At 56.9% G+C, this 12,306-nt stretch overlaps 1 protein-coding gene across 2 annotated transcripts; it reads left to right on the top strand.

Moving 5' to 3' along the window:
* Window positions 1-4,060: 4,060 nt before the first annotated feature.
* Bsg (basigin (Ok blood group)) lies at window positions 4,061-11,551 on the top strand. Of its 2 annotated transcripts, XM_013505312.1 has the most exons (8): window positions 4,061-4,245; window positions 8,337-8,684; window positions 9,311-9,467; window positions 9,751-9,830; window positions 9,931-10,073; window positions 10,167-10,443; window positions 10,799-10,823; window positions 10,937-11,551. In XM_013505312.1, the coding sequence occupies exons 1-8, from the start codon at window positions 4,179-4,181 to the stop codon at window positions 10,998-11,000; spliced, it is 1,161 nt and encodes a 386-aa protein (XP_013360766.1). In that variant the 5' UTR covers window positions 4,061-4,178; the 3' UTR covers window positions 11,001-11,551. The 2 variants fall into 2 exon arrangements, with proteins under 2 accessions (XP_013360766.1, XP_005406093.1); XM_005406036.2 differs by lacking the exon at window positions 8,337-8,684 and having other exon boundaries at window positions 4,070-4,245.
* The last annotated feature ends 755 nt before the right edge of the window (window positions 11,552-12,306 follow it).

Raw genomic sequence — 12,306 nt, 5'->3', positions numbered from 1 at the left:
CTGCCTCAGCCTCCCAAGTGCTGGGATTACAGGCGTGCACCACCATCCCCAGCACATGGCGAACCTTTTAGAGATGAGTGCCCAACCTTCAACCACAAACCCACTTAGTTATCACAAAGTGCTAACACTGCAATTAAATGTGAATACTGAGGTTTTAGTTTAGAAAAAGCAACTCATACACTTGGCTCGAGTGCCAACAGAGAGGGCTCCGTGTGTCCACTGTGGCACTCATGCCATAGGTTCGCCACCACTGTTCTAGGGGCTTTTAAGGCACCTCACAGGGAGCTTGGGCCCTTGTGCAAGGATACGATCTCTACCCGATAGAAGACAACATACATTTGGGGTTTTTCATTTGTTCATTTTTTGAGAGAGGCCCAGGCTGGCCTGAAACTCATGGCCATCTTCCTGCCTCAGCCTCCTGAGTACTGGATTACAGGCGTGGGCCACCACGCCCAGCATGAGACCACAGTACTTTTTACGGTCCAATTTATGCAGTGTTCCTGAAGTGCCCACGCAGGGCCCATGCACCCCTGAGACTGCAGCCTGCCTGATCATGCCCTGGGGAGGTCCCTGGCAGCCACAGGGCACCTGGCAGATGTTTTCGAAAGATCCCTGCAGGTGGTGACTCAGCAGACTCCATCTCAGGCTGTCAGATGGAATCCTCATTCCTGTCTCACTGACTCCTCTCCCAACAGGACTGCCGGGGAGACAGCTCAGCACACAAGCCCCTGCCTGGCAAGCGCAAGATCCTGAGTTCAATTGTTCAAGTCCCCATACAAAAAAACCAACAACAACAGGACCCCCTCTACCCTCATGTGCAGCCCACAGGTCCAGACCCAGGTCCCACAGGGCCATATCCCTCCAAGGTTCCATGGATATTCGTTCTGGCCTCATCCAAATATGACATCGCCCTGCCTCAGCTTCCCAAGTAGCTGGGATTATACATGAGGGCCACAGTGTCTGGCCTTTCTGTCTTCTTTTGTTGTTTGTTTTGAGACAAGGTCTTGCTATGTAGTTCAGCCCAGGCTTAAACTCACTATGTAGCCCAGGCCAGCCTGGAACTGCCCTCAATCCTCCTGCCTCAGCCTCCAGAGTGCTTAGATTACAAGTATGCACTACCATGCCTGGCTCTTCTGTCCCTCATAAGGACACTGTCACTGAATTTAGGGCCCACCCTGATCCAGGAGTACCTTATCTGGAAATCCTGTACTAATTAGCTCTGCAAAGACCCTTTTTTCCAGATACAGCCACATGCCAGGCTCTGGAGGACCTATCTTGTGGGGATGCCACTATTCACATCCCCCATCTCCCTCCAGCCGAGGAGCCCCTGCTTCTCTCAAGCCCCCGCGTCCATCTTGTCACATCCTATGTCAGGCAGTGACCCTGTATTACTTAAGCACTTCCTGCGGCTTGCTAAGTTGACTAGGCTGACCTCAAAATTATGATCCTCCTGCCTCAGCCTCCCAGAGTGCTGGGATGTCAGGCGTGCAGTATTTTTATTTCCTAAACCTGGCTACCCTAGGGGACTGACTGGTCCTAGAAGACAGTGGATCAGAGCTGAGCAGCACAGGTTGTTGAAGAGCTCCCTGATCCCCACACCACACCGGGCTCAGGGAGGGACTTCGGCCAAGGGGACCAGAAATTTGGGTCTCAGAAGGGGCCAGGCTGCATTTGGAAACAAAAGCTGAAGTTTCCTGGCAGCACTGCAGTTTCCCAGAGGTCTGGACTTGGCAGGGGAGGAATGGGCAGGGGGGAAGGAATTGTGCACAGCAGGGGTTGTTTGTGACCCTGCGAGGACTCTGATGCCAGCTGGCTTCTCTCCCTAGCCGGCTCCTCCTCGTGGCCCTCGTCCCGCACGTAGCTTAGCTTCGACCCCATCTGTGTGATGGTCAAGCTCCAAGGCCCTCCGGATAAGGGCTTTTGGTTTGGTTTTGTTGTTTTTTGACTTTTGAGACAGGATCTCTCTCTATAGCCCGGGCTTGCCTTGAACTCATGGTGATCCTCCTGCCTCTGCCTCCCAAGTGTTGAGAGGACAGGCGTGAGCCACCACGCTCGGCTATTTAAGGCATGTTTGAGGATCTGCTGGGCTCTTTTCCCAGCGGCTGTACCCGGTTCACTCCCTACAGCAGTGGGAAGATTCCAATTTACCACAATCTTACCAGCCTGCTCTCATCTGCTACTTAGATTCCAGCCCACTTAGTGGGTGGGAAGCATCTCATTGTGTTTGTCTGTCTCTCTGCCTTTTAATTTGCTTTTTTTTGGGTTTTTTTTTTTTTTTTTTTTTTTGAGACAGGGTTTCCCCATGTAGTTCAGGGTGGCCTTGAACTCACAATGTACCCCAGCTTGTCCTAGAACTTGTCATCCTCCTGCGTGAGCCTCCTGGCTGCTAGGATTACAAACATGTGCCCCCACCCAGCTTGTGTTCTTTATATATACATGTCTTTTATCAGATGTAGGATTTCTAAATCTTTCCACCCCTCCTTCCACTCTACAGATGGTCTTTCACTTTCTTGCTGTTCTCATAGGACAAAAGTTTTAAATGTCAGATGTGTGGAGCCCTGGGTTCAATCCCCAAAACCAAAAATTTCTGATTTTGCTCAAGTCCATTTTTCTTTTATTGCCTGTGCTTTTGAGGGTCAGCTTTGCAGCCCAGGCAACAGGGTACTCAGCTGTTGTCTCTCTTAACCCTCTTTGTTTTTTGTTTTTTTTTGGGGGGGGGTTGTTTTTGTTTTTGGTTTCGGTTTTTTAGGTTTTTTTTGTCCGGTACCAGGAATCGAACTCACGACCTTGTGCTTCCCAAGCAGGTGCTGTGCTGCTGAGCTAAATCCCCAGCCCCTCTTAACCTTCTTTGAAGTTTTGTTCTTTGTCTTATGTCATGGAGGCCTCAAGGTCCAGCTGCCAAACAAAATACAAAACCCCTGACCAGTTAAATTTTAATTTCAATCTGAGCAACTACTTTGAAGATAACAATATGCAGTATATTAACCATTGCTAATTTCCTACTATCTTGTTTTGAAATTCTGTATCATTTTTATTGTTTTTCTTTTTTCTTTCTTTTTTTTTTTTTTTTTTTTTTTTTTTTTTTTGAGACAGGGTCTGGCTATGCAGTTCAGGCTGGCCTTGAGCTCACTTTGTAGCCCAGGCTGGTTTCGAATTCTCAACGATCCTCCTGCCTCAGCCTCCCGAGTGCTGGGATTACAGGCATTTACCACCATGCCTGGCCTGTTTTTCTCTCTTTAAAAAAGAAAAGCACATTAAACAAAAATCATTGTATGACTAATTTTTTTTTTTTTTTTTTTTGCCTTTTTGAGACAGGGTCTTGCTGTGCGTGCCATTCAGGCTGGCCTGAGCTCACTCTGTAGCCCAGGCTGGCCTCAAACTCTCAATGATCCTCCTGCCTCAGCCTCCTGTGTGCTGGGATTACAAGCGTGCGCTTCCACGCCCGGCTCCTATATGACTGATGTGAAAAAAATTTAATTTCAGATAAACAGTGAATGTTTTCTTTGTATAACTATGTCCAAATATTATACAGGATACTTAACACTAAAAACTTTTGTTCTTCATCTTATATCCTAATTTAAGGGCTGTCCAAGCATTTCTGTTTTAGGAGGAGAAATCCTCTCTGAACATTTTTTCCTGTCTTTGGTTTTGTGAGACAAGATCTCAGTACGTAGTCCAGGCTGGCCAGGAACTCACAGTGATCCTCCAGCCTCAGCCTCCAGATTACTGGGATCCACCAAAAATATTAATTAAATAAAATATAACTAAAAAACCTTATTTGAATCTCATGTTCAAAAATATACCGTTTTTACCACTTTCAAGCCTACAGCTCATAGCTCAATTTAGAAATAACAAAATAAGTATCCGCCATGGGTCCATCCCACCCCCGCTGGCACCACCCTCGTTTCCTAGCAACGCCGAGTCCCGCCTCCAGGTCAGAGGCGGGGGCCGGAGTCACGTTCGCCGGCGGCAGCCGGTCGGGCTTCCGTAGCTCGAGCCTGCCAGGCCGATGGGAGTACACGTGCTTATGTGCGCGTGCGCAGGGCGTGGCGTCCAGCGTGCCCTGAGCGTCCCGCCCCGCGACGCTACCTGCGTGCGCGCGCCCCACAGCAGCCCGCCCTTCTTATACCACCGCGTCGAGGACGGGCGCGGCGACTGGTGTGGGGACGAGGGGCGACATGGCGGCCGCAGTGCTGTTGGCGCTCGGCCTCGTGCTGCTGGACGTCCAGGGCGCCTCCGCGGCCGGTAAGGAGCGGGCCGAGGTCGCGGGGCCGGAGAACTAAGCCTGGGGGGGCTCTGGGGCTTGAGGGTCTTGGCGGGGTCGGGGGTCGAGGGGTCGAGGCCAGAGGGGACGGAGGTACAAGAGAAGCCCTGGGGCGGGGGGCGTCCCCGTCTGGGAGAAAGGAGCTGAGGGGTGATCCTGGCGCTTTGGAGGCGCGGGAGTGCCTGGGGGCTACGTCTCTGAGGCTTGGGGGTCCTGGAGGTCGGGGTATGGGGGTTCGTCGTTTTGAGGGTTCCCACCCTGGGAGACTGGGTGAAGGTTATCCTGCGGGTGCTGAGACGGCCATAATGCCCAGAGGGACAACAGTGTCGCTTGACAATGAAGAAGGCCCTAAAATACAGGAGTGGAGGAGCCTGCCCTCTGGGGTGCCCACCCCCCGACTGGAGCGGGGAAGGATGAGAGTTTACGCTGCGGAGTCATCAGTGCCTGAAAATGATGACCCTGAGGTTTGGTGGATCCAGGCGGAGCCTGCAGACTGAGGGGCGCCGGGGCCCCGGAGTCTCCGAACCGCAGCAGGACAGGGTGAAGGAGAGTCACGGCCTGGGGGTTCCCACTTGGGGGCAGTCAGAGTGAGGAACCCCCAGTCTGAGCTGCACCTGCAGGGAGAGGTGACCCTGGGGAGTTCCTGGGGGGCAGTGCTCAGGGGTGATGGGCACAGCTTCGGGGGAGTCCCAAGCAAAGCTGTCCCCAGGCATCCCCAGGTGCCTGCCAGGATGTGTGGGTGTATAGGAGGTGTTCTCCTTGCTTTTCTGTGGCAGAGGGTCGCCTGGTCAGGGGCCTGGCCTCACCCCTGCACGGGGGTGTTTGGGGGGCTTGGAGATCCACTTGCTGGTGCCACTGACCAAGAGAGGGGCCGCCCAAGCCTGGGGGCTTAAGGGATCCCCTAGGTTGGAGCCAGGGCTTGGGCTGTTCCTAGGCCTGCTTCAGCCTGGGCCCTTAGGCTGGATGCTGCAATACCTGGGAAGGACCCCTGAGGAAGACCTGGGCAGTGCCAGGTTGAAAGACAGCCCCCTCCCCCAACATACGACTCCCCCACCCCCGGCTCAGTCATCTGGACAATGTCTGTTGTGTTCAGAACCAGACCTTGAGGGATTATCATTCTTGGTGGGATTTAGCTCCTTCTGGGCTAGCGCTGTTCTTCCACATGCCCTGAGGGGCTCCCTATTTTGACCTGACAGGGGTCCTCAGATTTTGCCTGTTAATGAGGGAAAGTGTGAGATGGCTTCAAGGTCACAGTGAGGTCGCTTTGGCCTCTTGGCCAGAGCAAGAGCACAGGTGATCTTGAAGACTCTGGGCACTTGGGGTTGGTGCTGCCCATAGGGCCCTGGAGAGGGTTCTGGGGAGGTCAGTGGAGGGGTGTTCTAGACGGTGCTCTTTTTTTTTTTTTTTTTTTTTTTTTTTTTTTTTTTTTTTTTTTTGTTTTTTTTTTTTTTTTTTTTTTTTGTTTTTTTTTTTTTTTTTTTTTTTGGTTTTTTTTTCTCCGGTACCGGGAACCGAACTCAGGACCTTGCGCTTGCCAGGCAGGCGCTTTGCCGCTGAGCTAAATCCCCAGCCCCTAGACGGTGCTCTTGTGCTTGGTGAGAAATTGTCTTCCTTTATTGAAAATCTCTTTGGGTTCTGGGTTAAAGATTTATAGTGACAAGCATGTAGGGAACAAAGGGCAGAGGGTCTAGGGCTCTGCTGGAGAGGGGTGGCCACAATGGCTGCCTCCGACTGAAGAGTGGACAGCAGGCCCCAGGGAGGGGGCTGTTCCTGAGCCACTTCAACATTTCCTAGCCCTTGAAATTGAGATGGCCCTATCAGGCTCTTCCTGGGAAGGGCCCTGGGCCTAGCGGGAGGCAGGTCTGGGTTGGCACATTTAGGAGCCCCGCAGGGTGCCCCGAATAGCCACTCTGGTTACATGGATAGAGGATTTTTTTCTTGCCCGGGATCCAAACAGGGTTTCTGCCAACGTCAAACTCAGCCTCAGGGCAGATCCCTCAACCCTTTCCTGGTGCAGCTATGCGGCCTTGCTGGGCAAAGCCTATGTGGGTGAGAAGTGTCCCAGTTGGTCTGGGGCATTTGTGCTTGTTTTTCTTGGCACTTTTGGCCCTACACATGGAGAGAGTCAAAGATATGAGGGTCTGATTACTCCTGTGTGTTTGCGTGTGCTCGGTGCTGAGCTTGGAAACTGGGCCCCTCCCATGCTAGGCCCCAGAGCTCCACCCAAGCCCCGTGGTACTCCAGACCCTGTGGGCAAAGAGTGATCATGGTTCCCTCTCCTGCCAGGCCACCTGCCCAGAGTCCCCCATGAGGCTCTGCCAGGGTGAGGGGCCCCAGGCTGGTAATCCAGGCTGGTAATCCTGGAAGCACCGACTTCCTAAGGATGGGTTCCATTTTGTGGTTCAGATGAGAGGCAGGGCTCCATCCAGGTGGGAGGAGTGACTGTGCCTATGGCTTGCGTCCCAGAATGCTTTCTTGCTCTTGTCTCCATGGGGGGAGGAGGGAGGCGCAGGCCGCACCCTCAGGAAAGAGTCTCCCAGCTTGGACAGCGCAGGCAGTGCAGGCTTGTTGACCCCACAGCCAGCTGGCTCTGTGCCCCGGCTGGCTGCAAGTGGTCAGGAGGAGGGCTGTTTTTAGATGAAGGTGACTTTTGGAGGGTGTGGGCTGCGATCATGTGGCCTAGACACAGTCTGGACTTCTAGGTGGTGATGGGTCAGCTGCTCCCCTCGTCCTGGTGTTCTTTGGGGTTGCTTTGCTGACAGCCTGGCCCCGTAAAATTCTGATGCCATCCCTGCAGGCAGCAGCATTATGTCTGAGGCCATTTGGAGAGAGTGTGGACAGGGTGCACTTTGCCCCTGGCAGCTGAGCCCCCGCTACCGGTGGAGATGATGGGGGCAGCTGGGACAAGACCTGCCAAGCTGAGAGTGGCTGCTGCCCCTGCTGCCCTGGATGAAGTGACCAGGCAGTGGGAGGAGCGGGTGGCAGAGGTGGGAAGGGGTTGCAGCCTCTGCTTCACTTTCTACCCTGACGCACTGCCCTCAAGCCCTGGTCACCTGGCGCAATTGGGAGACCAGTCCCAGGAAATACAGGTTACCAGGAGATCCCTTGTCAAAAGGCACCACCACAAGTGGTTCCCAAGTGTCCTGGCCCAGTCCTGGGTGCCATGGGCCATTCAGATAGGCAGGTGTCCCGGAAACGTTGGGGCAGGTACCACCGTGCGCTGTAGCCTGCTCCCTACTCAGCCAAGCATGCGTGCACTTGCAGGTGTGTCCGTCTGCAGACGTCAGGCCGAGACCTGCTGCTCTGCTGCTTGGGGCTGAGCGTGTGCACACACGTAGCCGTGTGCATGTGTCTGCAGCCACATTCCTGCAGTCGCATGTATGTCCTCATACCCACAGGCGTGGGAACCAGCCTGCCCCTGGGCCAGCCCTGCCAGCAACTGCCGTGAGGAGTCTGAGTGTCCCCTGCCCCTCTGCAGTTAGTTCTGTGACCTTGTGTCCCAAGGTAGCACCCTCACCCCGGCCACACCTGCTGTTGGACCCTGCCTTTGGGGGGGCCCTTCATCAGAGATTCTGGGGGCAGTGATCCTGAGGTTTGGCCTGAGAGGGGAACCTGTTGAGGGCTGGAGGATAACCTGCCCTTTTGGAGTTAGAGGTTTCATCTGCCCCACTATTGACCTGACCCTCAGTGGACAGAGAGACCCACACATAGGCGGCATCTCACACAGGCTCAGGGAAGGGCTCTGGTGTGAGTTCCACTTGGCCTACGGGCTGGGAGGAGTTCCCAGTCAGGATGATGGGGCTTGGGAGGGCCTGCCGCGCTGGGCCCTCAGGCCGGGATCTCTGTCTCACCCAGCCCTGTGTTTTGTTTGGAGCCAGTGGTTTCAGTTGCTGTCCACAGTCCATGTCACCAGTGAGGACTGGGGCTCTGGGTGGGGACACGGTCCCTCCCTTGGGCTGCCCTGTACATGGCAGCCACATGTCCCCCTGGGCACTTCTCCCTGGGAGCTCAGAGGAAGTGTGGCTACTCAAGGCCCCTTTCCAGGAATGACAGCCCTGACCCTCTCCCTTAGCTGGCTTCCTCATAGCCCCGCTGTCCCAGGAGGGGCGGGCGGGGGGCAGCATCCAGCTGCATTGCGAGGCAGTTGGCCGCCCTGTCCCCGAGATCCAGTGGTGGTTTGAAGGGAACCGGCCTGGCGACCCCTGCTCCCAGCTCTGGGACGGCGCCCGGCAGGACCGTGTCCACATCCACGCCACCTACCGCCAGCATGCGGCCAGCACCATGTCCATCGAGGGGCTCACCACCGAGGATGCGGGCACCTATGAGTGCCGCGCCAGCAACGACCCTGACCGCAACCACCTGACCCGGGTGCCCAGGGTCAAATGGGTCCATGCCCAGGCGAGCGTGGTGGTCCTTGAACGTGAGTGGCCGGGTCACCTGCCTTAGTTTCCCTCTCGTGCCACCCGGCCCTGGCTCCTGCTTGGTAGAACCCAGACATCCTGGCCCAGCTTTCTGCCCAGCCCAGGGCTCCAACCTGGAGTGGGAATCAACACCACAAGGCAGGAGCACAGCCTGGCCAGGAGCCGCAGGCCCTGCCTCCCTGATCCACACGTCTGTCCATCCTGCTCCGTCTGTCCGACCCTGTGCCCCTCGTCACTGGCCCGTCTCCCCTGCATGTGTCTGCTGGGTCTGGGGTCTCTGAGCTCAGCAGTACCTCTGGCCTTCCAGGGCCTCTGCAGCCTCTAGCAGTCGATGTTCAGGTTTGGACTCCTGAGGGTTGCGGGCAACTGGGCAAGAGATTTGCTCTGCTGGAGGTGAGGGCTCGCAAGGGGCAGCCTCCGGCTCTCCTGGAAAGGAGTCCCAGCCCTGGTGGGGCCCCTCCAGCAGGTTGGTCCTCTGTGCTCATGGAGGGTTCAGGGTGTCCTTGGATCCTCAGGGAGAGGCCTTGGTTGGAGAGGCCCTCTTTGGCCCACCTTGGTCCTTGGGCATCCTTCAGGGCGAGGCTTCTTCCATCCTGTGCTGATCTCTTCTTGCTGTGGTTCCTAGCGGGCACCATCGTGACCACTGTGGACGACATTGGCTCCTATGTGCACATGGCTTGCATCATGAACCACAGCGACATCGCTGTCACTGGGCACCAGTGGCTGAAGGATGGCAAGGTGCTGAAGGAGGACGCACTGCCTGACCTGTACACTGAGTACCAGTGAGTGGAGTGGCAGCAGGGACAGCCGGAAGCCCCAGGGAGCCTTGGGTCTGATATTGCTCCTTGCAGCTCTGTGTCCTGTAGCAGAAGAGTGGAGTGAGACACGTTCGTTAGGGCTGGAACTCCCTCTCCCAGGGATCAGGGCAGGGCAGGCTGCGGGGAGGCTCATTTACCCGGATGGGGCCCCTTTCACTTGCAGCACATTCTGGCTGCTTCATGGTGAGACCCAGGCCATGTGTGCCCTTCTGGGAGGACTGGTCTCACAGCCACTGCCCCATTGCAGGGTGACCAAGAACAGCACGGGCAAGTACTCCTGCGTCTTCCTGCCTGAGTCCCTGGGCAGGGCCGAGATCCCAGTGAGTGGTGAGTGCTGTGGCTGGGAGATGGGTGGGCAGGGGACCCAGGAGCTGGAGGGAGAAGGAGGGGAGCAGCTCTGCGGGGTGTCAGGTCCCTCCTGCTCCAGCCTCAGGGCCCCCCCGGATCAAGGCCACCAAGAAGTCTGAGCACGCCAGTGAGGGCGAGACGGTGAAGCTGACCTGCAAGTCTGACCCTGACACGCCCATCGACACCTGGGTCTGGTACAAGGAGGTTAACTCCCAGCAACAGGTGAGGCCCACAGCTGGGGACGCAGGTCCAGTGAGGGGTGAGGATGGGGCCACGGCCCCCTCCTTCCCCAGGTACTGATAAGGCCCCTGTCAGGTCATCACCAACAGCTCCGAGGGCAGGTTCTTTGTGATCTCCTCGGAGGCCAGGTCGGAGCTGCACATCAAGAACCTGGACATGACCTTAGACCCCGGCACCTACATCTGCAATGGCACCAACTCTGAGGGCACCGGCCAGGATAGCATCCAGCTGCGTGTGCGCAGCCACCTGGCGGCACTCTGGCCCTTCCTGGGCATTGTGGCCGAGGTGCTGGTGCTGGTCACCATCATCTTCATCTATGAGAAGCGTCGGAAGCCAGATGAGCCCCTGGACGGTGAGTGGCCGGGTGGAGCCCCGGATACGGGGCAGTCTCGACCCTTCTCTCCCTGCGGAGAGTGGGGTCTGCTGCCCACTGTCTCACCGCCCTCTCTCCTCCTCCCCCTTGGCTGCAAGTTGGTGTGCTCCATGGTAAGGGGTGCCCTATGCGGCCCAGGCAGCAGCTGCATGGTAGGGCTGGCTCGCTAGGCTGTGGCTGCGTGCATGCAGCTGAATGTGGCCTGTGCGTGGCCACTCCCAAAGGCGGGAGGTGGGGCTGGCAGCAGAATGGGGTGGCTGCTTCCCTGCACGCACTCCCTCCAAGGCCCCTGTGGGCGGCCAGGCCTGCGTTGACACCTCCTCTCCCTCCACAGATGAGGATGCAGGATCCGCGCCTCTGTAAGTCCCGGCCCCTGGGGGTGGGAGGGGTCTCCTCTGTCCTCGGACCACCACGGGGTCAGTGCTAGGCGCCAGTACCACTGGGTCCTGAAGCCCCTGCCCTCTGTCTGCAGGAAGGGCAGCACGCCCCACGTGAATGATAAAGACAAGAACGTCCGCCAGAGGAACGCTACCTGAGCAGCGCGGTAGCCCGGGCCCTGTCCCCGCCTCCCGCAGGAGTCCTCCCCTGCCGTCAGCGCCAGGCCCGCTCACCTCAGAAAGCCCATGCAGCCACAGCAAATCCGCTGTAGATCTCCGTGTTTGATTTTTTAAATCTTAACTCAAGTAGGGTTTTCTACATAGACAACTCTGTTCCTTAGGTTTTGTTTTTTCTCCTTTTTAAGCCCACGTGAGTGCCAGGGAGTCGACATGTCCCCCAGAGGCCCCTCAGGCCCCCCAGGTCCCTAGCCACCTAGGCTCAGGAGGGTGTGCAGACCACACCGCCTGCCTGTCTGAAGCCAGCACTGTCTCTTATCCCCCATTTTCACTGTTCTTTCCTGAAGGTCACAGGTCTATTGTGACCTTTTGGTGGAGAGGACCCTAGTTCCCTCCTGATGTCCAGGTGTCAGGGTCTGGGCCTCCAGAGCTACCTGCTGTGCCAGGGACAACAGTGTCTTCTCTACAGTGTCCGGCACACAGGGACCCCCACCCCCACCCCCACCCCGCACAATAAAGACTGAGCCCACCTAGTCTGGTGTCCACCCTGGGCTGTGCCGCAGTGGGGGCTGCAGGGTGTGTCTGGGGGGTTCCGGCTAACCTCGAAAGCTCAGCTCACACCACGCTGGGCTGGGTAACCCAGGGAGGGTGCGGGCTGGGGTCACAGGCCGTGCAGGAGCAGGGGAAGCCAGATGAGAACCTCTTGGGGGCCTTCTGGGTCTAGGAGTGGCTGGTTGCCTCCCTCTGAACCTGCTTCGATCCTTGGGCCCTCCCAAGGCCCACAGGGCCCAAAGAGGTAGGGGCCCAGGAACTGGACCAGACAGAGGCCTGGCTGTGTTGCAGGCACCTCCCAGCCTACCAGGGACAAGCTGCAGCCAGGTATGGGACCATTACCTGTCAGTTCACTCAGAAGGGAAGAGGCTAGGCCTGGGAACCACACAAGGCTGGTGCTAGCGGGTGGGAGCAGAGAGTCCTGGCCATGAGAGGGTCCCCTGTGCACAGCCTAGAACGGGGCCCAAAGGTGGAGGTCACCGTGGGGCCAGGCCCTAGGGAACTGGACAGCCCTGGGCCTCCAGAGACCCTGACAGGCTTCCTTCCTGGGCAGGGGAGAGTGCTGAACCTTCAGCTGTCTCAGGCCAGGGTCTCGGTGTGTTGTAGGGAACAGGAGGTGGGACCTGGGGCAGCCCTGGGCACCACTCATCCCGCTGACAGCTCAGGAAGAAAGGATCAAACAGGAAGTATCCCCCCATACTGAGATTGAACCGGGCCTTTGCACTGAGCTACATCC

Source organism: Chinchilla lanigera, unplaced genomic scaffold, assembly GCF_000276665.1.
Source record: "Chinchilla lanigera isolate Chin_1 unplaced genomic scaffold, ChiLan1.0 scaffold00094, whole genome shotgun sequence".
In the NCBI taxonomy this organism is placed as follows: Eukaryota; Metazoa; Chordata; class Mammalia; order Rodentia; family Chinchillidae; genus Chinchilla; species Chinchilla lanigera.
The sequence above is the reverse complement of the archived record's forward strand: the minus strand, read 5'-3'. Positions and strand labels throughout refer to the sequence as shown.

Excerpts from the sequence above, each read along its gene's own strand:
- Bsg (XM_013505312.1), top strand. The coding sequence starts at position 4,179 with ATGGCGGCCGCAGTGCTGTTGGCGCTCGGCCTCGTGCTGCTGGACGTC. Across the intron at positions 9,831-9,930 it reads GGCCGAGATCCCAGTGAGTG|CCTCAGGGCCCCCCCGGATC; the intron begins GTGAGTGCTGTG and ends CTCCTGCTCCAG. Across the intron at positions 10,074-10,166 it reads AGGTTAACTCCCAGCAACAG|GTCATCACCAACAGCTCCGA; the intron begins GTGAGGCCCACA and ends GGCCCCTGTCAG.